The 27102-nt window shown below is 40.5% G+C and overlaps 1 protein-coding gene across 2 annotated transcripts; it reads right to left on the bottom strand.

Moving 5' to 3' along the window:
- Positions 1–12144: 12144 nt before the first annotated feature.
- On the bottom strand, positions 12145–24692 carry LOC136697123 (PAK4-inhibitor INKA2-like). Of its 2 annotated transcripts, XM_066672073.1 has the most exons (3): positions 24237–24692; positions 23643–23740; positions 12145–14651 (listed from the first exon to the last, which is right to left on the bottom strand). In XM_066672073.1, exons 2-3 carry the CDS (start codon positions 23646–23648, stop codon positions 13611–13613), a joined length of 1047 nt encoding a protein of 348 aa, XP_066528170.1. In that variant the 5' UTR covers positions 23649–23740; positions 24237–24692; the 3' UTR covers positions 12145–13610. The 2 variants fall into 2 exon arrangements, with proteins under 2 accessions (XP_066528170.1, XP_066528169.1); XM_066672072.1 differs by lacking the exon at positions 23643–23740.
- Between the last annotated feature and the right edge of the window lie 2410 nt (positions 24693–27102).

Raw genomic sequence — 27102 nt, 5'->3', positions numbered from 1 at the left:
CTTTGCTCCAGGCTTCAAACACCCCTCCTAAAGGTTACCTTTCAGTCCCTATAGTGTTCAGTGTGATTTAGTACAGTGCAAATTACGCTAGTATGTAATCTCTCCTCCTGGCTTAAAACACACCCATAGTTTAGTACACAGGCTAAAATGGTCTAATCCAGTATGAATTCTCTCCTCTAGGCTTCAAATACCTCTTCTAAGTTTATCAATCCGGAGTCTGGGTGTAAGAAATAAACTGTGTATAACGTATCTGCCATAGATTTCCAACTGTAGTATATTATAAAGTATAAAACTGCCTATTCCAGTATGAATTCTCTTCTCAGGCTTCAAACACTCCACCTGAAGGTTACATTCGGCCCCTGTTTCCTACAGAAGAAGGACTGCATGTGTCTTGTTGGATTACGTGTGGTTGTCTGTGATTTCAGATGTAAGCTGTCAGCTCCTTTCCATTCATAGCCAAACCTGCAGCTGGCTGTGAGTGATGAAGTGTGTACACAAGGTAAAATGTTATGGTCCAGTATGAATCCATAGCTTCCATTTCTTCTTCTAAACAGTGCCATTTTCTCTGTGTGTTTAGGACAGAGTGCTCAAATAAAACGTCAATAAGATCAATCAAAATGTTGATTTTGATACAACACTTGAGTGTGTGTGTGTGGGGGGGGGGGGGGGGGACTACTGACGTGCAGACTGACCAATTAAATGTTCACAGAGAAGGTTAACGACCAATAACGGTAGCTCTACAGTCAGACCGTCCAATCAGAAGATTTTAGGCTACTTCACCACGCTCCCTTCTCACTCAAGCGAACCAATCGGAGTAGGGGAGGGCGGGACTAGTTTGTGAACGAAGCTTCTCGAAGTTCTATGTAAGCTCTAGAAAAACAAAATCCCGGATGTTTGTGAAATTCCGCCCGGATATTTTTTTAAGTCTAAAAAAGAGGACATGTCCGGGTAAAAGAGGACGTCTAGTCACCCTGTTTTATATATATAAATTGTAAAGAGTGTTTTACTCAGTGTAAAATGGTGCCCCCCCAGTATGAATTCCCTTTTTTTTCCCACAAGCAGTTCTACAATCTTTTACACAAAGTGCATTTACACAAAAAAAACCAAAAACATAATTCAATACAATATTCCATTAAAAATCCTTTAAAAACAGTGTCTCTTGGGGTTATGCCAGTGATTTCAGGTGTAAAGGTGTTGACATGTTTCCATTTATATCTGAGGCTCAGCTGGCTGCCAGTGGTGAAGTGAGTGGAGTTGAAACAGTTGGAGGGCGAAAGCTGGAGTGTGATTCTGTATCGGCAGGAGAGCTTTGGGGCACAAACCTCTTCCCCAGTAAAGCACCAACCCACAAAAGATAAGCCACTTATATTGAAGGCGCGCCCACTGTAAAGACAGATGTGAGGTTGTGCATGTGTTGTTTGTATAATTTGCTATGAAATGTGGTCACCATGCTCAGTGCCAAGTGTAGGAATTGAATGGAGTTCTATCTGGTTTAATTTGGAATGTGCATGTGCATGATATCATTTGAGATCCAAAATTAATCAACAAAGATCAGTATACAAACTCAATAGATTTTAAATGGGAACAGAAATGTTCCCAGCATCTAGTATAAAGGTAAGCACTGTCACTGCAGAAGAAGGGGGCAATGTACTCCCCATTTATTTAAGAGGAAATGAAGGTGCCAGGGCGGCACAGTGGCGCAGCAGGTAGTGTGGTGTGTTCTCCCTGTGTCTGTGTGGGTTTCCTCCGGGTGACTGTCTGTGAGGAGTGTGGTGTGTTCTCCCTGTGTCTGCGTGGGTTTCCTCCGGGTGACTGTCTGTGAGGAGTGTGGTGTGCTCTCCCTGTGTCTGCTTGGGTTTCCTCTGGGTGACTGTCTGTGAGGAGTGTGGTGTGTTCTCCCTGTGTCTGCGTGGGTTTCCTCCGGGTGACTGTCTGTGAGGAGTGTGGTGTGTTCTCCCTGTGTCTGCGTGGGTTTCCTCCGGTTGCTGTCTGTGAGGAGTGTGGTGTGTTCTCTCTGTGTCTGCGTGGGTTTCCTCCGGGTGACTGTCTGTGAGGAGTGTGGTGTTTTCTCTCTGTGTCTGCGTGGGTTTCCTCCGGGTGACTGTCTGTGAGGAGTGTGGTGTTTTCTCTCTGTGTCTGTGTGGGTTTCCTCCGGGTGCTCCGGTTTCCTCCCACAGTCCAAAAACACACGTTGGTAGGTGGATTGACGACTTAAAAGTGTCCGTAGGTGTGAGTGTGTGAGTGAATGTGTGTGTGTGTGTCTGTGTTGCCCTGTGAAGGACTGGCTCCTCCTCTAGGGTGTATTCCCGCCTTGCACCCAATGATTCCTAGTAGGCTCTGGACCCACCGTGACCCTGAACTGGATAAGCGCTTACAGATGATGAAGCAGATGAAGGCACCAGTGTCCACACATTATTTTGGCCATGTAGTATAAATGTAGCAGTTCAGTAGTTGTGGGTGAATCATTTATCATGTTAAAAAGAGCATCCCCCCAGACACCTCTGCCTTTAAATATCTGTTAATATTTAGTTATGGTCAGTTCCACTTGTTAGCTCTCAGGTCCCCTCACATCCCAAGATAATACAAACTCTTCTGAGATGTGAAATGCCCCTACATTATTACAAAAACCTCATCCAGGAGATTTAGACTTGCACAGCCACTGTCTGTCCATGTTTGTACACAAAGTGTAGAAAATGCATCAGATTCCCAATCCCACATTTTGGTGAACTGCCCCTTTAAGAGCTGTTGGATAACAATCAGGGCTTTACAAATAATCTCAGGGTGTGAGTTCATTCTGGGAAGTTATGTTAATTTAATTTAATCTGGATTAATGACAGGCACGGTCTCTGCCAGCAAACTGCTGCCATTTTGATTAAATAAACAGGAAACGGTCTCAGAAGGGGGGCGTGAAGGCAGGGGGAAGCTCTGCTTTAGAGGGAGGGATAAGACTCGCTTTATTCAGGGCTCAATTAAACAGCTTTTGGGAAGTTTTGAGGGGTTTATGTGTGAGTGGCCTTGCTGGAGCAGACAGGAATTAAAGGAGTACGTCAGCTTTTTTTTTTTTCGAACTAATCTCTATCTGTTGCATCTGTAACATAAGGTCTGTTAACAACGATTTCTGTGTTTTAATGTGGACTGTGTCCAAACGCTGGTCAACATCCCTTAGAAAACTAGAATTCTGCTACTGTGGACACAAGGGTTCGGTTGTGCACACACAGCTGGTATAATGCCCACAGAAAAAAAAACAAAAACCAAAACATGACATGAGTTTGGAGCAGCTGCACTTAAGCTTAACCCTTGTGAGGTGCTCAGGTTTTGTTATTTAAGCTAATGTTTGCAGTTGTAGTAGACTCAAATTATTGTTTTTTTAAACACCAGGTCTTTAAAAAGACCTGGTGTTTATCCTAATTACAAACAAAAAAGGCAGAATACATGGTTAATATTTACCATTTACCTGTTAGATCATATTTATAAATAATGGTGCTATCTGTTTTTTGTGATTAAAATAGGGCAAAATCAGTGTCAGTGTGGATACATACATGGGTGGAATAACAGTCTAAATCACCAGGCCCAATGAACAGATATCAGTGTTTACAACACATTTGCCCCACTGAATACAACGTCTGTTCATGACAGCCCCTAAAACACGAGGAGGGTTTTACTCTATACTTTTTGTATATGTACTTGCTGCATGTGCACTGTATTTTTCTGTCCATTGGGTTCCTCTCCCTCTCTCGTTGTACAGTGTGACGTCATTGAAAATGTGCTCTTTTATATATATTTTCACAAGCAAAATGAGCCAAAACCAAGGAATCTGAGTCTGAAATAACAACAAACTCAATAATTTTTATTCTGGTAAACATTGAATACTCATCCCAAGCCAAACACCACACAAGGGTTAATATCAGCAGACCCATTGACCTGTTAGCTACAGTGTTAGCTACAGTGTTAACTACAGTGTTAGCTACAATGTTAGCTACAGTGTTAGCTACAATGTTAGCTACAGTGTTAGCTACAATATTAACTAGTGTTAGCTACAGTGTTAGCTACAATGTTAACTACAGTGTTAGCTACAATGTTAACTACAGTGTTAGCTACAGTGTTAACTACAGTGTTAGCTACAATGTTAACTACAGTGTTAGCTACAATGTTAGCTACAGTGTTAGCTACAATATTAACTAGTGTTAGCTACAGTGTTAACTACAGTGTTAGCTACAATGTTAACTACAGTGTTAGCTACAATGTTAACTACAGTGTTAGCTACAGTGTTAACTACAGTGTTAGCTACAATGTTAACTACAGTGTTAGCTACAGTGTTAACTACAGTGTTAGCTACAATGTTAACTACAGTGTTAGCTACAATGTTAGCTACAGTGTTAGCTACAATATTAACTACAGTGTTAACTACAGTGTTAGCTGCAATGTTAACTAAAATGTTAGCTACAGTGTTAGCTACAATGTTAGCTACAGTGTTAGCTACAATGTTAGCTACAGTGTTAGCTACAATATTAACTACAGTGTTAGCTACAGTGTTAGCTACAATATTAACTACAGTGTTAGCTACAGTGTTAGCTACAGTGTTAACTACAGTGTTAGCTACAGTGTTAACTAGAGGGGTATGAAACCTCCCAGAATTGTCTGTGGAGCAGTGAGTGATGGAATTCAACACTTTTGAGCAGAGCTGGCATAATAATCTAGCATCAGTACCTCACCTAACTTGTGGCTGACTGCCACTAAATCCTCACAGAAATGGTCTAACCCCTAATGTAAAAGATGTTACTGCTCCAAGTGGTTCTACATAGAAATTGTTCAGGTTGAAAAAGCTGGAGTATTCGTTTTCAATGTGCCTTCAGGGGGCATTTCATTATGTTTTGGTTGGAGAGAAATCGCTTTCTCTCACTCCTCCCTTCAGCCATGCAAAAAAAAAAAGTTCTGCTCAGCTCATACTGGAGCGTGCCAGCGTTGCCATTAGCGAGTGTGTTCCTGTTTACTGATGATATCACTGCTCCATCTTATTACGCTCCACATGAAGGGCTTTTTACAGATCCAGCTTCATAAAGACGCATGTCAAAATGTGTGTGTGGGAATGCACGTAGGATTGAGATTGATGGTTGATGTGTGCTTGTGTGTGTCTATAGGCTTTGTGTGAATGCTGTGGGATGTTTCTGATCTACCAAGTTCTTTATGCATCACACTCTTAAGCATGTTTGGGTTCAGGAAGGAAGAGAAATATAGAGTAGTTTACAGTTTTAATACCTATGAGGACTAACTTATTATTGGCATCTCTCTCTCTCTCTCTCTCTCTCTCTCTGGAGAGAGAGGAGGGTTTCCTTTGTTTTGGGCCATTTTCCACATATTGTGTACAGTATCCGTCAAAAGATTGGACATCACCTCATTCAATGGTTTTTCTTTTCTTTTCTTCTTTTTTTAATTTTTTTTTTATTTTCTACATTGTAAATGAATGTGGAAGACCGTAAAACTATTAAGGAACACATATGGAATTTTGTAGTAAACAAAAAAGTGTTAAACAAACCAGAATATGTTTTATACTTTAGATTCTTCAAAGTAGCCATCTTTTGCTTCGATGACAGCTTTGCTCACTCTCAACGTTCTCTCAGTCCGCTTCATGAGGTCGTCACCTGGAATGGTTTTCAGTGAACAGCTGTGGCCTCGTCGAGAGTTAATTTGTAGAACTCCTCGCCTTAATGTGTTTGAGACCATAACTGGAGTTGTATAGACGTAGGGGCTGGTACACAGTTCTCTACAGTGAATAGCGCTATTCCATCAATGACTAATGAGAAGTAAAACATTTTGACTGGTACTGTACGCATGTATCTCAATATGTACTCTTTCGATCATTTTATGGGACCTGTTTCATAGTATTAAAAGGAAAATTTTAGTCATATACATTTTTTAAAAGTGAATTTGAATTACAATTATACCATACAAAAACACTTTAGATATTTAATTATTTGTGTGTTTTTTATTTTATTTTATTTATTTATTCAGCTAGCTACAGCCATTGTATTTATGACATGGCCAGAGCAGAGGAGCAACTCAGTCTCAGTGGTAGGTTGTATTTTTTTAGCTTACACATTCAGTCTTCACTCATTTTAAAGTTTGGAATGGGTGAAGATACACAATTTCAACTCAGAATAATGCAGTCAATAAAGGGCAGTATCAGCTCGATATAGTGGTTAAACAGTCAGTGTGAGGTCATGGTCTTTCATCAGGCGGTAAATGATGTGTCCAGGAGGTTCTGCAAATGAGACAGAGAGGAAATTAAGATAAACCTGGCTGTCAGAGCGCATGATTTAGGTATGTACCACCGGGTATCATGTTCATTCATTGTAAAATAATGAATGGGGACGTATGATAGTGCTGATATATGCTTGTAGAGTAATGGACGTCTGTTTTCTGTAAAGTCCACATGGCTGACCCACAGGATGGGAAAAGAATTATCTTGTAATAAGATGCACTTTGCACTACCAGCTGCCAGCTGCCAATGCCAAGATGAAGTCAGTCAGCTTTAACTCTTGCTCTTATCCACTCAAATCTCCCCATGTGACCTGGCTCACCGTCGGACCGATCCACACTAATGTTTACATACCATTACAAATCAACTGTGCTTCTTCCCTCGCATGCCTGAGCGTGAGTGTGTTCCTGGGGGGCAGCTACTGATATATCGCTTTTTTGGATTATCTTAAAAATTCAAATTTAACAATGTACAGCATTTGTTAATAAGGAGTCTGCATCAGCTCCACAGTTGTGGGGCTTTATACCCCTCTAGTCAGAACTTTGATTGAATGTGGTCATTTTAAGCTCATGTGTAGCTGCTCTGGAGCATTCCATTCTGTTGCATCTCAGAGTAGCTGAATTCACATCATAGCCATGGTGCTATTAAGAGAATGTGAGTGTTGGATTTGCAGGTCTAAAGGTCGTTCCGCTTTTTTTGTGTTCACTCTCACTTTCTGTCTCTCACACTTCTGATAAATATAAAATGTGAAATGTGAGCACATTCCTGTAGTCTGGGTAAAGCCCTGGGTGGAACAGCTGAAGCCAGAGAAAGGAGGAATGAATCTGTGGGACTGGGAATCTGATCCAAGATCAGCCACTCCTCATTCTAATGCCTCCTAATACATACATACATACACACACACACACACACACACACACACACACACACTAACTTGTGAAGATGAGGTTTGACAAAAATTTACTTTAAACAATTTCCTTTTCCAAAACCAGCTAAGAGATGACTGGAGAATGTGATAGTCATATTATCAAATAAATAAATTTAGCATGCAGTTAGCATTGCATTGCTACATTTAAGCTATATTATCTTTTTTAAAAATGAAGTTTCCTTTAGCTAATCCCTGGTATCGTCATAAATATCTGTTTATAAAAATGAACATAAAGAAATATAGACAATTCAAGGTGTTTTGCTTGCATTCACACAGGAACTGTCTACAGGACACCAGCAAGAGTCCTTGGGCAAGAAACCTAACATTTTTAGCCTACCCCTAAAATGAATTATAATACGTATATACGTACGTATACGTATCTAGGGTGACCAGATCTGTAATGCATAGCTGCTCGAGATGAGGGTAGGTACATGAGCTTTGCCTCACATAAACAAGGACTACTGACGTGCAGACTGACCAATTAAATGTTTACAGAGAAGGTTATCGACCAATAACGGTAGCTCTACAGTCAGACCGTCCAATCAGAAGATTTTAGGCTTTCACCGAACTTCCGAATCTCTGGTTCTCTGGGGTGCGGGCCCCGAGAGTCCGTACACCGGTCAGAGGGAGCCGGTGGCGGGCATAGGGAGGCAGGTAGCTCCCTTAAAAAGCCCTGGATGTACCTCGCAGGTCTCGCAGTGGGCGGAATGAGACTTGAGGACTTGAGAATGAGGACATGTCCGGGTAAAAGAGGACGTCTGGTCACCTTACGTATATCACTCTGGATTTGCCATAAATGCCAACGTAATGATAGAGATATTAGATGAAGATTAGCTAAAGGAATCTTCATTAAAAAAATTTACATAATTTCAGCCCCTCAACACAAATATAAACCATAAACTAAAATATTTTTGGTTTCTGAACAAAACAAGGTTAGTTGACTCATCTCAGTTTGAAGCAAAGCTCTGATATGTCTTTGTAAGCTTCCATTACTTGTAAACTACGTTAGCATTGCAGCTGCTGTTCAGACACCAGTTATATGTTAGCTGATATTCTACATTTTGGTTAAATGGGAAAAATTGTGTTAATTTTATTTATTTATTGTTAGCCGATCTCACTAATCGCTTACAACTATTGTACACCTCTTAACCCAAATGTACACCATTAACAAAGATATGTTTTCTGTCAGATAATACATAGCTAACACAATGTGAGTTTACTCAACTAATTACTTCCTTTATTTGTTAGCTGTATTAACATCATAGCTCCACTTTCAACTTTAGACAACACAGTTGTCTTAAGATTTTGGTCTACATTTGGATTTTCCAGTTTGGTAACCAATTAATTCTCCTCAGTAATGTTTCTTTAGCTAATCTCTGCTAATCTCTTTATTATCACTTCTTAATTTCTCATTATTATGAAAAGAATACCCCCAAGCTCGTAACTCTGTACAGACTGTGATTGTGTGATGACGCAGAGATGAAGCTGGAGCATTGTGTCCTAGTTCCCTGGTGCTGTGTGAGAACGACAGCTGCTCAGGCCAGTGAGAGAGTGGGGAGGGCTAGGGTCAGAAGGGGCAGAAAGTAGCCAGGAAGCAGCTCTCTCTCTCTCTCTCTCTCCCAGGGGAAAAAAAGGAAGAGAGAGGTTTCTGTGAGGAAGAACAGCTGCTGCTCCTGAGCACTTAGCCCCTTAGTTCCCATCCAACTAAGCACCTGGGAACTTTTCAATGTCCACTGTTAATTGATAGTTTTCAAATAGTGATCTTTGGAGTGATACTGCAGTTTTTAATGGTTGTAATTAATTGTATGAACACATTCTATTCCTCGATGGTCAGGACCAAAAAGAGCAGGTACTTTGGGTGGATGATGATTCTCAGCACTGCAGTGACACTGACAAGTGTTCTTGTGGTGTGTTAATATGTGCTGGAATGAGTGGCTCAGACACAGCAGTGCTGCTGAAGGTTTCAAACACTCTGCTCACTAACTGTTCCACTGTCCTCACTAAAACACTGAGAATGATTCACCACCCAAATCAAACCTGTTTTGTGGTAGTCCTCACCATTGAAACACAAGTGAGAGTTTATATGCAGTAACTATAGTATATTGCAGTATTATATAGAACTCTTATTTGTATATTAGTTAACCTTTTGCAGCCTGAGGCAGCTAAGTGCCCTGAAGCACCTGGTATCATATAGTTTTAGAAAGGGAGAGTTTAGTCATTTTATTCCCGCCCCCAGTCCAATGGGTTTAGTAAAGCATTCACCCAGGACTGTACACAGCTGTTGTTATGCTATAAAGCGTTTCAGAAGACTAGGGTGGAGGAATGTAGTATGACATTAAGCAGTAGCTGACAGTAGAAATGAGGGTCCTGGTGTCATCCCTCACTTCTTATCAAAGCACTTATCAAAACTGAGCTTTTTTTTTTTTTTTCTAAGCCTCATGAGTCAGATTTTTCCTGCTGAGTGATGAGTTAAATGCAGCTGGGGATTGCAGTATGTGTTTGGACGTGATGGTCTGCATTTGTCCAAGAAAAACAGGTTTCAGCAGGAGAGGTCTTTCAGTAAAAGTCCTTCTTTGGAACTGAGTGATGGTGTGTTGCAGATTTACACTAGGTTCCAATGGTGTGAGACCACTCGTGAAAATGCTTTATTTTGCATTCATTCCGAACTGAATTTCAAATGTGAGTCAAAAAGTGAAAATAAAACTATAGTATTTGATTTGTCTCCCTCAACTGCATCGTGCCCCTGAGATATACGCCGAAGTTTGTGAAAAAGAAATTGTCACCATTTACACGTTTTAAATTGCGCTGGTACAAGTGGATCACAGCAGTGCTGATCAAATTTTTAAAACACTGTGTCCACTCTGTCAGACACACCTACCTCATTGGGCAGCCTTGTAGGTGTACAGTCAGAGTCAGGATCTCTAATCTGTTGCTGCACATTCGGTGTTGTTCATCATCCAGAGGTCACAGGACTGGAATGGACCCCCTAAATCTGTGAAAAAGCCTCGGATAATTCATCCATTCATTATCTGTAAGCGCGTATCCAGTTCAGGGTCGCGGTGGGTCCAGAGCCTACCTGGAATCATTGGACGCAAGGCAGGAATACACCCTGAAGGGGGCGCCAGTCCTTCACAGGGCAACACACACACACTCACACCTACGGACACTTTTGAGTCGCCAATCCACCTACCAACATGTGCTTTTGGACTGTGGAAGGAAACCGGAGCACTCGGAGGAAACCCACACTGACACAGGGAGAACACACCACACTCCTCACAGACAGTCACCCGGAGGAAACCCACACTGACACAGGGAGAACACACCACACTCCTCACAGACAGTCACCCGGAGGAAACCCACACAGACACAGAGAGAACACACCACACTCCTCACAGACAGTCACCCGGAGGAAAGCCACACTGACACAAGGAGAAGAAACCACACTCCTCACAGACAGTCACCCGGAGCAGGAATCGAACCCACAACCTCCAGGTCCCCAGAGCTGTGTGACTGCGACACTACCTTACTGCTTCAAATCCATTATGGAAAGGATAAGACTGACCTTTACTACCAAAGTGTCAACACGGTCAGTTTCACAAAACTGAATAGAAACGGTGCCAAGTCCTCTTCATTTCACTCACAAGTATAAAAGTTTCATTCCAGATTTAGAAGAAAAACTCTTCCAGATTTTAAACATTTTGACCCCACTGAAGTATGGGTAATAACATGCTCTATTGTTTTAATATACTTTAGTATTTTCAGCATGTCAGCAGCTAGCCAATAGCAATAGTATATTGCAGAACCCTGAAACCCTATGTATACTATATATAACTCTATGTCATAACCCTAAAAAACTGCATACGTTGTAGTCACTCAATCATGTTTTATGTACGTTTTTCTACTTAAGCTTCAAAAATACTAAATCTAGAGGTTTAGGCTGTAGCTAACAACTTGCATTTACCAGTTTCATGTTTAATTCATCACACACTTGCCTCAACTTACATCAAGTCATCGTAGACTTGCTAATGTGGTTTTTGGCATTGCATGACACAGTGTTATCTACAAGGATTAACAAAAGTAGGTCGTATAGCTAACACGAGAAAAGTAATGGCAAGCATTTTGAATGCCACTAGCGTGAATCCTGTACGTACTTTTTTTCAGTTAACATTAACTTTATAGCTGCAGTGAACAATTATATTTGAAGAAATATAGTGTATTTTCCCCCTGAATATCACTTAAGATTAAGATATACATTTTATTTTTAAATGCCAGGTTGCACATAACATCCAGGCAGCAGGAATCATTCATGAGGTCCTGATGCACATCCAGCAATGTTAATGCTACCTAACCAGCAGTAAGGTGTTTACACCTAGCACGTTAAGAAACTTAAATTAACATTGTTCATTTTATTGAAATAGTGACAATACACTTGTGTGTTCTACACATCAGATAAATTTGGCGGCACGGTGGCTTGGTGGTTAGCACGTTTGCCTCCCAGCACTGGGATTTTGGGTTCAAGTCCCATCTGGGTGGAGTTTCCATGTTCTCCCCGTGTCTGCGTGGGTTTCCTCCGGGGTCTCCGGTTTCCTCCCACAGTCCAAAAACATGGAGGGTAGGTGAATTGGCTTCTCTAATAACTGTCCTGGTTTGTGAGTTAATGAGTGTATATGTGTGAGTTAATGAGTGTGTATGTAAATGTGTGTGTGCCCAGATATGGATTGGCGCTCTGTCCTGGGTGAAATCCTAGTGCCCGATGCAGTCCTCCAGGTGGACGGTCGTTTCTGGTTGAGAGTACTTCTCGCCAGTGTGTGAATTGAGCGTTCTGAGCAGTGTAGATTGTAAAGCGTCCTTGGGTATCTAGAAATGCGCTATATAAGTGTAACGATAACTAACTAACATCAGATGAATTCCATTATTCCGTAAAAACAACTACAAAACCAGGAATCATAAAACAGTGTTTGCTTTTATAGAATCAGTGACAGAATGTTACAGTTATCTGCTAATTCAAAAGCAGTGCTAAAACATTTACAACTAGACACCTGAAACATAAAAAGAACCGTTTATACACTTCTGTCGTCAGTTCTGTACAAACCGCCCTCTCAGAGAAGCGCCGATCTTTAAAATTAACTTTGTCCAGCAAAATTATCTTTCCAATGTATAAATCTTATTTGGATACAAAAGTAATTTCCAATTCTTTAAAAAAAACTGTACCAACAGACCTCAGTATGGCTTTTGTGTATCAGCATTTTCCGTTATTTCACACTGGCTTTGCTTGTATCATGAGTTCTAATAATTCTGTGAAAGCTGCAGGACAGACACTATGTTGAATGTACTTTTACTGTACAATCCCGTGTGCTGTTCATTGTTTTTGACGACATATTTTTTAACACTGTGTTTGGTGAATTTCCTTAGACACGTCTGATATAGTAGTGCATAATAACGAACACACCTATAAAATTAACTATGTGATATGAGGTTGTTTTTATATCAGAACTGTCAGTGAAAACTAAAATATACTTTATATTTCTGTAAGTAGTCTCATTTTCCCGTGTTATAAATTAAATCAGATTAGAAAGGGACTAGATTTGTCTTCTGGTGTTATGATTTCATGAGAGTTCTTAAACACAAACACAGATCAGTGTGAGCAGGCCAGCTGTGATTATTACTTTCTTCTTATGAGAAACATATGAAAGGTGGCATCCAATTAAACACGTTTTTTTTCTTTCCTTATGAAAGGATTTGACAATGGACATATGTTCATGTACCCGCTTTTCTACACTGCCTCCTCCTTTGCCAAGTCTTGTCTAGTTATATGTACGTACATGCTGGGGTCATCACTGGAGTTGTTTCGATTTAAGAAGCAGTGTGACATCTCTGTCTCTGATGTACTGAAGATAGAGCTTTATATAAGCACGGAGAAGCAGATGGCTTTAAGCTGTTTCTCTCTCTGTGTGCCATGCATAATATAACCTCTGAAAAACAGACCCGAAGTGAAATGTGTGCCAGGCAGTTGTACAGGATCTGTCAAGAGCAGCCTCGTTTTACCTGGATAAAGATCAAGTCCCTGGTATTTCAGTGCTATGCAGAAAGAATGGTTTGTGTACAATAAAATACAGTAACTACAAAAACAAATAAAGTATACATGCAGTTCATTACTTGAAGAGACTATCGACTTCAGAGAAGAGAACCAACAGTGTCAAATGATAATGAATGGCTACGTTTTATGAAGAGTCTTGCATATTCATATCCTCACTGAGTTAAGTGCAGCCAGTCAGGATTCATCATGAGAGGAAGACCTACTTTCACATCCTGAGGGCTCTAATAGATTGTCAGCTATAAAGTCCAAAACAAATCCATTTTAATCTCACTGAGTTTTACTCAAATCCCCAAATTCCAGCTCTTTCCCCTCCTTTCAGAAAAGCCCTGCTAAACCCAAACAGCTGTATTGTAGTCAAACAAAGGATGGACCTTTTCTACTGGCTCTGTAGGTCTTCTATCTATGTAAAGTCCCAAGAACTGGCTTCTCTCCTCAGGTGGCTGGGGGCATGGTCTGCCCTTAGCCTGCTGTCCCCCTGCCCAAAATGGCAAGTAGAAAGTGCCCTTTGCCTTGGCTGCTTTCTTGGGTCTCTTCAAAAGTTCTGCCTCTGGGTCATGACCCGGTGGCATCCAGCCAGGTTTCTCTTGCAACAGCTTCTCCCGGTCAGGTCGGACACTGCGCAGGAACTTCTTGAAGAAGTTGCTGGTCAATGAGAACCTTTTACAGAACTCTTGTGATCTACTAAGTTGAAGTGGATGAGCTGGAGAGTCCGGTCTGTTTAATCCCCTCTCCCCTTCAACACAGTCTTTCTCCAGTTCAGGAAGGTCCAACCAGTTGCCCACAAGATCGGCAAGCACGTTGTCCCCCAACACCAGAGGCTGCCGATTGCGGCTGCGGCTCATAAGAGATGAGGTCCAGTCACTGGAGTCGTCCAAGCTGTCCTCGGTGTAGTCACTGTCCAGGGATGGTCCTTCTCGAGAAAGGCTGTAGAGAATCCCAGAAAGATCCACTGTGGATAGCTGTGCTGGTTGAGACTGCTCGTGATTATACTCCATGGGTGGTTGGCACACCTTTGGGCCACAGTATTCCACTTGTGGGGCAGTGTAACCTGAGATTCTCCTGGGCAAAGGTGTGCTCTCACTCTCCAAGCTTGAGGTAGAGGGTGACGTTCCAATACTACCGTGATGTGAATGTGGGAGTTGTACTTGATCTTCTTGGCTGGGGGTCTGAAATACCGGATGTCGCTGCTCCTCAGGATTAGAGACAGGGTTAGAGTTTTTGGCTGGGGGCTGAGTCACCGAGCTAGATTTTCCAGAGATGTCCAGCTGCTCAAGTGCAGTTTGGACTTGGAGAAGTTTGAGTTCTTGAAGAGCTCCCATCATGGAGTTCATCTGAGCATGAAGGCCATCACCAGCCTCCTTCATAGAGAGCTGCAGTAGGCAGGGGAACAAAGGAAAGAATAACAAAAGAGATGACATGATTTATTACCATGACAAAAAACGACACAGAACATTTGCTTTGTAAGCACTTGACTTCTCACCCCTCTTAAGACTCAGTGACAACTACTTAACATGCCAAAAACCCACAGGTAACTAGATAATAAGATTACTCTCACTGTTAATAAGATTAAAATCGAGGGAATATTTGGCCCTAAACAAATAAATACAGATGACTGTCTAACTAATATATGATATTGCTTACGTTTTTTATAAACCTCCTTAATATTTTCCATGTTATATTCTATTGCTTGGAAGTATTTCTGTATTATTGCCCCAAACATGTTTTCCCTGTATGTCACATGACCCACACTGAGTGACAGAGCTTCCATATGGCTTGTGTCTGAGGGAGGAATGCTGCCCTCACAGCTGTGAGGTAGATTTGTCCATACACTCACAGCATAGTGAGAGTCACGTGAGTGCACTGTTTCCCTGAGGGGTAACGGTCCCCAGATCAGCCAACTAGAGTCATGTCTGAACATGTAGAACAGAGGAGTTATACACACACAAACTGTACAAAGCTATAAATGTGAGTAATTACAATGTTTAAAGATGGCACTTAATACACAAATTACAATCTCAGTTTAAACATATTCAGTATGCCATTTATTAAAACATTAATGTGATTACTGCCCTCATCACAGCAGGAACAAACCTGCAGAATACTGCTGACCACCAGGTTTAGAGCTAGTACTAGCTTGTTTCCTTAGAATGTCATTTCTATGCCAGTATTTGCTGGATGTGAAAGATCATCTGTAGATTATCCCCTTGACAATCCAAGCACGTATCAATAATCCTGGCTCAGAAAGGGCTATCAGCTTACCTTGTATCAACTTTCACAGAGGGAATTCCCTGCCTTCTGGAAGCCCTGTCAGTCTTTAATGCTCTCACCTTTTAAAAGCCAAGTCTGCTAGCTCTGGAGCCGTCTGCCAATTGGAGCCCGCACTTTGCCCTGGCACCCAATAGGACACGTCTAGACTTTAATCCTTAACAGAGGGGCCAGTTCACTCAAGCATAATCGATGGGGAAAAAAAACGGGTGAGAGTTTCAGCGTTAGGGAGGGGGAGGCTGCCATATGTTAAGATGACTGGGGGTTACACTCCCTTGGTGTCATCTTTTTTTAGGTTTTTTCAAAGACCTAAAAAGAGGAGATAAGTGGAATAACAAATGGACAGTGGTTCAAATAAAGTTTGAAAATGTCCATATACATTTTCAGTTAACCAAAACAGCCCAGGATGCCAACGGATATTTACAATAGCATAAAAAAGTCCTGCTGTAAAAACAATACGATGTAATTTTATGGGGATATATGGGGGAAAAGTGTAAAACCAGGCTGTGTTCTAATCCCCAGAAAAACTTTTTTATAAGTCGGTTTATAAGGGCCTTTGTTCTTGGGTTAGCTGTAAACAAAACTAACGTACCGCTATTATAACCTTCAGAGCTTGTCTGCATCCCGTGTGTCTTTGCATGCCACACATATGGCAGACTTCATTAGAGATAATTAAACATCCTTAAAAGCTGGGTAACTGTACATAATTACTGTTTGCCTGAGTAATCCCAAGGGCTTTATCACACGAACTGCTCTGCTCCTCCTTTACAGATGCCTGCCGCAAGGCTTTCAGAAAGATTGCTCCTAAATAATTAAATAATTCTTTTGCATGGAACAAAGTTGTTGTGCATCACCATGTGCCTGACTGCCCATGAACTCAAGCAGGGAGCTTACTCCACAACCTGCAGGCTCAAGTGAACTCTGAACTTGTCTTACTTCAAAACTAGATGGAGGACAAGCAGTACGTAGGCTGCAAACCAGAAACAGCAGACAAGCAGGTACATTATTCAGTTATGGATCTTAAAATCAAAATGTTTTTAGATGCAAAGCACCTCACTCAGTTATACATACATTCATTCATTATCTGTAAGCGGTTATCCAGTTCACGGTCGCGGTGGGTCCAGAGCCTACCTGCAATCATTGGGCGCAAGGCGGGAATACACCCTGGAGGGGGTGCCAGTCCTACACAGGGCAACACAGACACACACACGTTCACTCACACCTACAGACACTTTTGAGTCGCCAATCCACCTACCAATGTGTGCTTTTGGACTGTAGGAGGAAACTGGAGCAAACCCACGCGGACACAGGCAGAACACACCAACTCCTCACAGACAGTCACCCGGAGTCGAACCCACAACCTCCAGGTCCCTGGAGCTGTGTGACTGCGACACTACCTGCTGCACCACCGTGCCGCCCTGTTAGCCATAATACAACTACCTTTTTCTGCACTCAGTGTCCACTGTATACCAGTATACAGTTCTACAATTACAGACTGTAGTCCATTTGGTCAAAACAACACTGGACCACCAGAGCATGCATCATATACGTAGTGGATATTTTTGGCTGGTGGATTATTCTCAGTCCAACATTGACACTGAGGGTTTTAAAAACTCGGGCAGCACAGCTGTGTCTGATCCACTCGCACCAACACATCACTGTCACTGCTGTATTGAGAATGATCCACCACCCAAATAAAACATGCACTGTAATGGTCTTTTGGGGTCCTGACCAAAGAAGAATAGAGTGAAATTGGACAAAGTATGCAAAGCAACAGTTGGACTTCAGTCTTTAACTGTACAACCACAAAGTTCTAAAACTTTGGGGCACTGAGTGCAGAAACAAGGTGGTAGTAAAGGTATGGCTGATTGATGTTTAGGAACTGCTCCTCGAGGGGGTGTTCTTAAGTATATATGAACCATTTCTGTTGACCCACTCACCATCGCACAACAACAAAATGGATAAGCCATTGCAATTTTCATATAGCATAAAAAATCGAGACGTGGTGTTGTCCCAAAAGTGACATTAGTCACATAACCATTATATGAGGTCAGTTCCTGATAACATATCAGAATGATCACCAGCATATCAGTAACTGAACCACACCCAGTGCCACTAGGAGAACCAGTACCCTGACCCGTATCACTCACATTTTTCTGATTAAACCCTGCATCTGCTCCTATTATGGCACTTGGCATTACCCTGCACCGGCCCGGATGTTAATGCTGGTGCTCTGCTTGTGTCCCCTGGTAATGTGTAGAGGAATGAGACTCAGGTTGTTAATAGCCTCCTCCCTTGATTAAACTCCAGCCTTTCATGAGTTCCATTAATGAACATGAAAATGTCAGTCACTGGGTAGGGAAACACTTGAAAGCCATTTAGTGGAGCTGGTTTGCAATGGTAGGGTGGGTCAGTATTTAAAGGAATAGCTCACCAATCATTTTGTTGAGGTTTGTGCAGTGTCTTTGCAGAGTTCTGAAGATTTACATCTAAAACATCTTCAGAGTTCCTGATCTCATCAGCGAACGAAAGCCTCTGACATTTTCACACCTGTAAACAGAATCCTTAAACAGGCTTTCTGCACAAAAATCTCTACCGATGAGCAGAGTAGCCTAAGTCTGTATTCAAGAATTTGGTGAAATAGTGACTTGGAATAACATATACCCATCACTAATGTTGCAGTAGACGTCCTGTAAAATACTGCCATCTTGATGAGTTATGGCTTTCTTAGCTCTGTGAGTCAAGGAACAGATTCTAAATTATTGGAGCTGTGCATATCGTGCTGTTTCGTAATGAATGTTTGCTCAGGGCGAGTTTTAAAAAAAGGCCTGTAAAACTGAGCACACACGAAACACAAGGCATGCATTTAAACACACATGCATCTGCTTGGCAGGAGTGAAGAGTGGCTTTCACTGCATCCATGAAAACAGCCATACACCCAGACACTCATTTAAAAGCTAATCTGAAGGAGCAGTCACACAGACTGGTAAAAGCATTTACAATGTGGCTAACAGACCTGTTTCATTCCGTGAGAGTTAATAGGCCCTTTCAGGGTGTATGTTTGGGATGCAGGAAATGAAACAACTGAGGGTTATCAAAGCCAATGCGCTAAGTACTAGGGTCATTTTTTCATCGCCAAGCTCATTGAATATAAATGCTGTGTGGGTCATGAGTAGAAATGGAATCTGAGCCTTGAAGATACAAAGTGCATCTCTGTACTAGTGTGTGTGTGTGTGTGCTTGTTTGTGTGTATGTGTGACAGACAGGTTTGATTTTGTACTTTTTTAGGAGCTTTTAGGAACATTGTGGAGAAAACAGGGCTAAATTAATACAATGGATAGTCTAAAATTATTTAATTTCTAGTCCAAATCGGCCACTAGGTAGTACATATTCTTGAAAATTTGCAAGAATATTTAGTTCAGTCTTCAAAATAAGTTTAAAGTTTTGCTTTGGCAATCCTCAAATCTATTTAGGGTCATCAATCCAAACTCCATATTTGTAAAACCTGCTTTTGTTTTTTAAACTCCAGGTTTGGACACTTCTGATTCTTCTCTTATTGTCCTTTGACCAATATTGTCTATTATTGTCTCATAGCACTGAATTATCAGAAAAACATTTTCTTTAATCATTTTAGCCACACATGTGAGAGAAACATTTAAGGCAGCTGAGGTGTGTTTGGGTAGCTGCTTGTGTTAATGTTAGTGTTTCTTTGAAGGGGAACGCAATGTCTGTGGCATCTTTGGGAATTGTTTTTGTTGGAGGACACAGCTGTAACTTATTGGTTTGAAGCCTGGAAAAACAGAGGAGTTGAAGTGGCAGCAGGATACAAATCATTAATAATAAATAAAATGATAAAAAAAAAAAAAAACCAAGTGAAAGAATTGAGACAGACTTGATATTTATTTAGTGTTGAAGACTTTTATGCCAGAATGACTTAACCTCTTTTCACACTGGAGATTGAGTAAATGAAAAGGTGTCTGACCTGAATGCTAGTGTAAAAACATGCTATTACGAGTAATTCTTTACAGTGTTTATTGGTCCATTTGTTGTGAAGTATTCACACAACATATAGGTTGACAAAAAAGTCATAGAGACCCAAATGTATATGACCCAAATATTAACATTGTATAAAATCTAGTATTCGTATGTGTGTTAACTCAAATGTGAAGCAGCACAGATGTCCAGACTGAAGCCCTTGACACTGGGAGGTGCTCTAATTGACAGTTTCCTGGCAGACTTCGTTTTGGGAGCAGTAATTCATATCGGCATGGGCAACTTGCACTGCTGATAACCTGCACTGATATACAGTGATCTGGGATGAGGGTAAAGAAAATAAACTGAACACTTAAACACAAACGTAAACACAGGGCTTCCTAGAATTTCTGATAAAAGCAGCAAATTGCAGTAATCTGTCAGTCTGGTTGATTACTGTCACTTTTTAAAGACTGAGCTAAAAATATAAAATCCGCTTTGTCATCCGAGGTGATGCAAAAACCAGTAAAGCTCCTTCAGACACAATCCTCCAGAAAAATCCATTTGCATGCATTTCCATGCGATAAGGTAGAGGCATTTTCCTTTTGACCTATTTAGGCTGCAACGCAAGAGGCATCCAAGTGCATTCATCAAAGCTGTTTGTGCTCAATTCAAAATCATCTTTTCAAGTTTGCATATCAGTGCCAGACTCTATATACACTACCACTGATAGACTGTGCTGTGTGAGAGAGATACCAGTACGCACTCTAAAATCTTCATAAAGACGGAATGATAAAAGAGGAATTAGGGGAATGTACATTTCGCTGATCATTTTTCTTTTTATCTGAATCTGTCAGGCCAACACCGAACATTTGGGTCATCGCAGGTGCAAATCCTCCAGACAAGAAGAAATAATAAACAGATATGGTGCTCCAGTTATGTGTCATTCCTTTGATAGGGAAACTAAATATACACAGACTTCACAGAGTTGCTTATGATGATAAGAATAATGTACATTGATAACCAGAGGTGTGAGGTTATTGCTCAGAATTCCAGCACAATAACGCATGCAAAAACATACACACACACACAAAATTTCAGCTTGCTGCAGCTGCCACCAGGGTCTAGGCCAATTTTAGCCAAGGGGAAGGAAGGGCTGTGTGAAGAACCGGTGTGAATGAGCAAAGGCTGGCTCTATGCAGGCCCATTCTTATGCCTTTCCAAAAACAGTAAAAACAAAACAAGCCCATTTGCCGAACCCAGGGCACTCCACCTCTGAGCACAATTGCTTTCACAAACTGCTCCAAGCTCTTCCAGAATTTATGGCCCAACATGAGTCATTACTAGGTCAAGCGAATAAAGCTAAAAATAGAATGCATGTTTGTGAAACTTTTGTGTGGTGAGATTGACAAATCACTTATTAAAGTTATTTTCCAAACCAATTCTGACCATGACTACATCTGAACATATCTACCGGACAGTGTAGTTTACATCGAGTGGCCAGTCTGTTAGATACATCTACTTTATTTTGTGCGTACCTTATAAGTGCACTCTAAGTTTATAAGTTCTGACTAGTTCAAATAATAAATGGTCAGTTTTGGCTACTATTCGTTAACTGTAATTATTTCAACTACTCTGAAGACTCATTTATCCATGCGATAGCTAGAATAGCTACAATCATATTGCATCGATTTAGAATTAATTGCATTTATTTAGCCTTACTGCACTATTTTTAAAATCATGTAGTTTCTTAATTCGCCTCAATGTCTATACGTAAATATATAATTAACAAAACCGATGGATGATAAGGCTCTTATCTCTTAGATTATACATTCTTGCAGTATCTCTGAATACTTCCTATCACTTTGAGTTCCAGTTGCTCTTAGTAAATATCTCCCAAATGACAGTTAAATTGCCCTGCAGAAGGTTGTCTGCAGTCTGTAACTGTAAACTACACAGTGCACCTGGATGGTGTTTCTCATAAAGTAAATTTATGTGACCAAGTGATATGTGAACCCAATGAACTACTGTAAATACTGGTTTGATTCAATCATGTAGCTTCTGCTGTGCTCACTGATGCCTGTGTTAAACCTGGTCAGTGCAGACAGAAATAGCCTTCAGCTCCACAGGGGTCAGAGTTCAGCTTTGACTGACCCTTATGCCACACACAGACTGACCTTGTCGACCTCTACTGTAGTTCACACTTGTGCCTGGTGGACGATATTCAATTAGCAGAGTCAGTAAGTGTTAACTACTGAGAGCAGTTGAATATCTTCCCAATCAGACCCTTAACTAATATTAGCATAAAAATACTGATCTTAATATGCTTTCACCAATTTCTTTTTTTACCATTCAACCTGTCATACGCTTATAAAGTTGCCAAATGAAACAAAAAAAAAGCAATGCATCAGAACCCCTTTTGATTTTTTTGACAATTTTAAAACTCACATCAGGAAAACACACTTCTCTTAGCATAGGCTATGTTCTAGATTTCCTCTCTTAGGATGAGATGAGCTGATCATTTTGCCAAAGTAGCAGACAGACAGCCATGTGGCATCCCTGGTAAAACAGCCTATCTAAAGCTGTAGTGCCAGACAGCTCTCCTCAGGCAGCCAGGGCAGGGGGCTATGCTTCTTTCTAACGCATCTACAAGTCCAGGCCTCACACTTCTCTTCTCATGTTAGCAAACTTATATATGGCAAGGGGGATTCAGCATGGCATGGGTGTGTCTCCACTTATCATGGTGCCAGCTGGCAGACGTTTGGTTAATTTGGTGTTGCCTTTCCTTGTGCCATGGCTGTGGGTTTGAGCGTGACTCTGGCTCCGTTAGAGAAAGGTTCCAAAAGTGTCAAAACCAGTTCGCTAAAACCTCGTGAGATTTCTTTATGTTGCTGCCAAGAGATTTGTACATGAGCTCTCGAAATTCTGGCCACAAGTGCCAAGCGCACCGAGTGAGGATTGCTTTCACTCAGCACAACCTTATCAAGTGAAACAAGCCTGCTTTAGAGCTTCTGTTGGGATGACATCAAGGATGCTAGTGTGAATGTTAAGGGATGTATCACAGGGCTAGGCTTGAATCCTGCCATGACATGAAACAACTGGCAACCTATAACTGCAAAATGATCCTGAGTTAACCTCACATTGACTTTCAGATTGACTCACTTTCAAACTGCTATTTCAATGGCCTACATCTACTCATATGACAGGACACATTACACAATACTGTTTCCAAGTAATTTAAAGCATTTACTCATATTGTAATTCAAGCAGACAGATAACTGCTAGAAAAATTGTAATTCAAGCCAGACGATAAACATTTAACAAAAACGAATGATTTGTTTATTGTTTCTCTGTATTTTACAAAGATTTTTTTCACTCCAGATTCCCTGACATAAAAATATGTGCTAGGGCTTTTATAATTAAAGCAAGGCTTATTAATGATACACTGAGAGAATGCATTGCACCATTACAGTTTCATCTGGGGTACACTATCATAGAACTGAATTTCATCAACATCTGCTTTTCTTTAAAATTAATTGTTAGATTGGGTTTGATTCACCACTTCAAGGAAGCACTCAAGAGACATTTTAATTTTTGATGTTCCAGTGGTCATAAACAGAAGCGCCCAGTGCCATCAGCCCCACTGCAATCTTTCTTTACCTCTTTTGGATGGGATCTGTAGTCCTACGTAAACTCTTTTTTTTATTTAAATAACTCTGAACAGAGTAATATTAAAAGGACATTTTTATAAAATGATAGTTGTATCTGTCTTTCCCTCTGATTTATATTGATACATTCATAAATGAATATTGAAGGAAAAAAAGCACAAAAAGACCTAGTGTTTGTAACAAGACAAAAGGGTTTTTGGGAAGAATTGTTTTTGGTGTCAGCTGATTTCAGTATGACTTTCAGTATGGATATCTGTAACACGACATTACAGGACTCCACACCACCCCCCCCAGTCATCTATTAAACAAAATCTTCAATAATACATATTTAGAATTAAATATAAAAAGTAAATTCATGTAAAAAGTAAGATATAAATATACACCTTCATTAAGTATGCACAGATATATGAATATACAATGGGTCCCTGCCTCTTCACATAAAAGTCCAGCACTCACCTGCATCTCAAAGTCCCACCTCAGCAAGTTGACTTGATTGGTGCCTTAGATTTGTGACATAAAAATCCTGGCTCTCTGAGCACATCAGTTTGTGTTTTCTATAAATATCACCACATGAATATGTCAACAATGATCAAATATATATATATTTTTTTTCACTGAAGGGTTCTTGGGTTAATCTAAGACCTCACAAAGATGGAATAAAGAGTAAACAGTGTTTTTCACAAAAGCTTATAGAATTCAGTTTCTCCAGAAATAAAGGCAGCACTGAATATTACAATAACAATCCAAACCAAACTAAAGCAGAAGTGAAACCTGCGGTCCTCGTTTTATTACTCAATGCCCCACGCTGATTTAAAAGTGGAGACTAGACTATATTTAATCCACTTTGGCTATTTCTGAGCATCCAGATGTGCACAAGATTCAAAACAAAACAGCAGATCTACGTTGCATCTAAATAGATTAATTCAGAGTTATTGTCGTAGACCATATATTGCAAAGCGACTAAAAAACGACCAATTTGTAAAAACATCAACTGTAAAACGCTCCGCATGAACATCCTGTTGAAGGGGTTACATTAGATTGTATACGTACCACTTCTTGTCTCAGTCGCCTCAAACATGTATCCATGGTTTTTAAGCTCTTAGATTTAGAATAACCCTCGGTCCATTGCATTAATGATAAAGTAAATGTATAGTAATTAAAAACATTATCTTGCTGCTCCTACATGACTTCTGGGGTTTATGTTTGAGGAGTATAATTCCTCAGCTATTCTCTGGCGAGTCACACGAGGCGAGTCGTGTTTTTTTTCCTCCTCTCTCAGCTATTCTCTCTCACTCCTCTTCTTCAGTGTCCAGGCTAAACATCCCTATAGAGCAGCTGTTTGAAAGATAACCCCAAAAAGCTTCAGCAGTTCGTCCGGCGGACAGTTGCTGTGTGTTTTCCTCCTCAGTGTCCACTCCTCAGTCAGCTGCCTGCTATTTTCTGAGCTTTTCTAACTGAGCTTCAGGCTCAAGCAAATTCCCGCCAACAAACCTGCGCGTGCCTCCCTCCCTCCGCAGCTCTATCGCTTTAATAACGGCTAGTCAGCTCCGTTAGCATGGAAGCTCATCCAACCGTTATAGAGAAGAAACGTGGTTTTTAAGACAGGGATTTCGAAATAGTGCTTTATTGTCTTGAAATATTGGCTTAATATCTGGACATATATTCTCAAATAGGGGTTAAATATCTCATAACATTTCCAATATTTTAAATATACATCAAAATGATGTTCAGAAATATATTTTGAAAAACTACCATTTTTAATGTCTTCTACTTAAATAAATACAAATTTTCCTTAAATATTTTGTCTTAACATCTCAAATTCATAGGCTAAACCCATCAAAGTGGATTTTTAATTATGAATGTGGGGTATTTTATTCCCAAACCTGAATCAACCACATCTGTCTTTTTTTCTGACGTGTACTCCTGTTTCAGGAAAGATCCTGGAGCCTTTTACCTACTGCAAAAATGACCAGTAAATATAAACCCAGGTTAATCCCATGCAAACTGATGTGGGTGTATATTCCTTCATACATGGTAAAGAAGTTTTGGTAGGTTTTCTCATGGATGGAAGTGCTGGAGGAGGCTTGGTGCCTCAAGTGCATAGCTACACTCAGGTGTTGAAAACAGACCACAGACAAGTTCACAAAAAAAAAAAAAAAAGAATTATTCAGAGGAGTGATAATTATGTGCAGAGCAACCGTCTACATACATATTATGAAGAAGATAAGGTTGAGGGTTGGATATTTTTGGTTGGTGACAGTAGTGACAATCTAAAAGCTCCAGCAGCACTGCTGTGTATAACACTGTACACACTGTAAATAACATGCACATAAACATTCCATTACAGAAATGTGTTTATAGAGTAACTACTCTGGTCTCTGTTATTTACAGACAGGTTTTTATCCAGTGTGAATCCATGAGTATTACTGACATCCTGTGGTATAATGACATTACCTCAGCTCCCCATATAAAACTTATCTGGACGGAATTGTGTTTAAGGGTTTTCAAAATATGTTCAGAAAATTAGGCTAACTACATTCCTAGAAAATGATTTTTAATGATTGTTAACAATACTAAAATACTGTCCTATCTTAGAATATTCCCTGCATTCCGCAAACCTTGTTTTAACATAGTCACTAGGCCAAGAAAAAGTGCCCACATCCCCAAAAAAGTTTAAGATGGCTGATACTAGCATGTGAATCTTCTTTTTGTGAATGGTGTGTTTATCCTACATGATGCAAGTTTTGTGTATCCCACTTACAATAAAGGACAATTAATTGATGTTTTTAATTATTCTAAAACTGTGTAACTGTGTTCTTTGGACTGATGACTCTTGTCTTTTTGGAAAATGACAACCAAGCAGAAGTTGTAGTGTGACATATTTGATTTAATTTGCCTTACACATCATGTCTTCCCTGAAAAGTAAAAACTGTTAATTCTATACAGTTAGGCAAACTACTTAGTAAAGCTATATTAAAACCTTCTAATTTCAGAAGCAATGTTGGAGGAGCAGGTGTAGTGGAATGAAAGGCAGCCGAGCAGGTTCAGTTTGCTCTGTTGTTTTGGGGACAACTCCTTCAGACGGAAGAGGGCCAAAAGTTTCATAGCTCCTGTTTACTGACCCGATTCCATCTAAATGAGCGCTATTATCATCATAATTTCCAACCATGCCACATGTTCAGATATCCCAGCAGAGTTCAAGCTTGCAATTCCAAAAGCAAAGAGCTGAGGCCGTGTGTATGAATAAATCATCTGAACGTTAGCGCAGTGCGCTTTTTTTGAGATTGGATATAGAAACAGTGTTTGAGTTTTGTTTGAGCTGTTCTGCTTTGACATCCTCTTGGTGTTGAAGTATGTGTGGAATGGGTTTAATGTCTAATCAGAAAAGCATTGAAGAGGGTTAAGTGGGGTCTTGGCCACCAACTAAATGGCAAAACAACTAAATTCATGGGGTTTTGTGAATGTAAGTTTCACTTATAACATGATGTTTTGAATGGAAATAAGATTCTGTGGGTTTACAGTAAAGAGCATTTAATTTCATTTATCACGATGCAAATGTTACCACCAAGTAATGAGAACCTAGCACCAGCAATTAGCACCAGGCAAACCGCATGCCTAAATGATCAGTTTTGCTTTAAACTGAGGTGTAAAGTAACCTCAAACATGTCCTTTCTAATTTACTGGAGTAAATAAAACCTCCACTAGTTAAATCCGCATGATTGTAGATCTTTTGTAATGGTGTAGTTAAGTATAAAAGTTAACTTGTTCAGGATCAGTGTCAAATTTCACCTTCCTCCAAAGCTGACCTGGGTTCCTTTGGCCTGGTGCGGTCACACAGAAACAGCTGAGGGGGAAGTGGTCGTATGCACAAAGGCAGCTGCAGGACAGGATGGGGATCCGGGTGGGATTACACATA

This window comes from Hoplias malabaricus, chromosome 5 (genome assembly GCF_029633855.1).
Source record: "Hoplias malabaricus isolate fHopMal1 chromosome 5, fHopMal1.hap1, whole genome shotgun sequence".
Classification (NCBI taxonomy): domain Eukaryota; kingdom Metazoa; phylum Chordata; class Actinopteri; order Characiformes; family Erythrinidae; genus Hoplias; species Hoplias malabaricus.
Note: the sequence above shows the minus strand (reverse complement) of the source record. Positions and strands in the feature narration are given on the sequence as shown.

Excerpts from the sequence above, each read along its gene's own strand:
- LOC136697123 (XM_066672072.1), bottom strand. The coding sequence starts at position 24,317 with ATGCAATGGACCGAGGGTTATTCTAAATCTAAGAGCTTAAAAACCATG. Across the intron at positions 14,652-24,236 it reads GGCGACTGAGACAAGAAGTG|CTCTCTATGAAGGAGGCTGG; the intron begins GTACGTATACAA and ends TGCCTACTGCAG.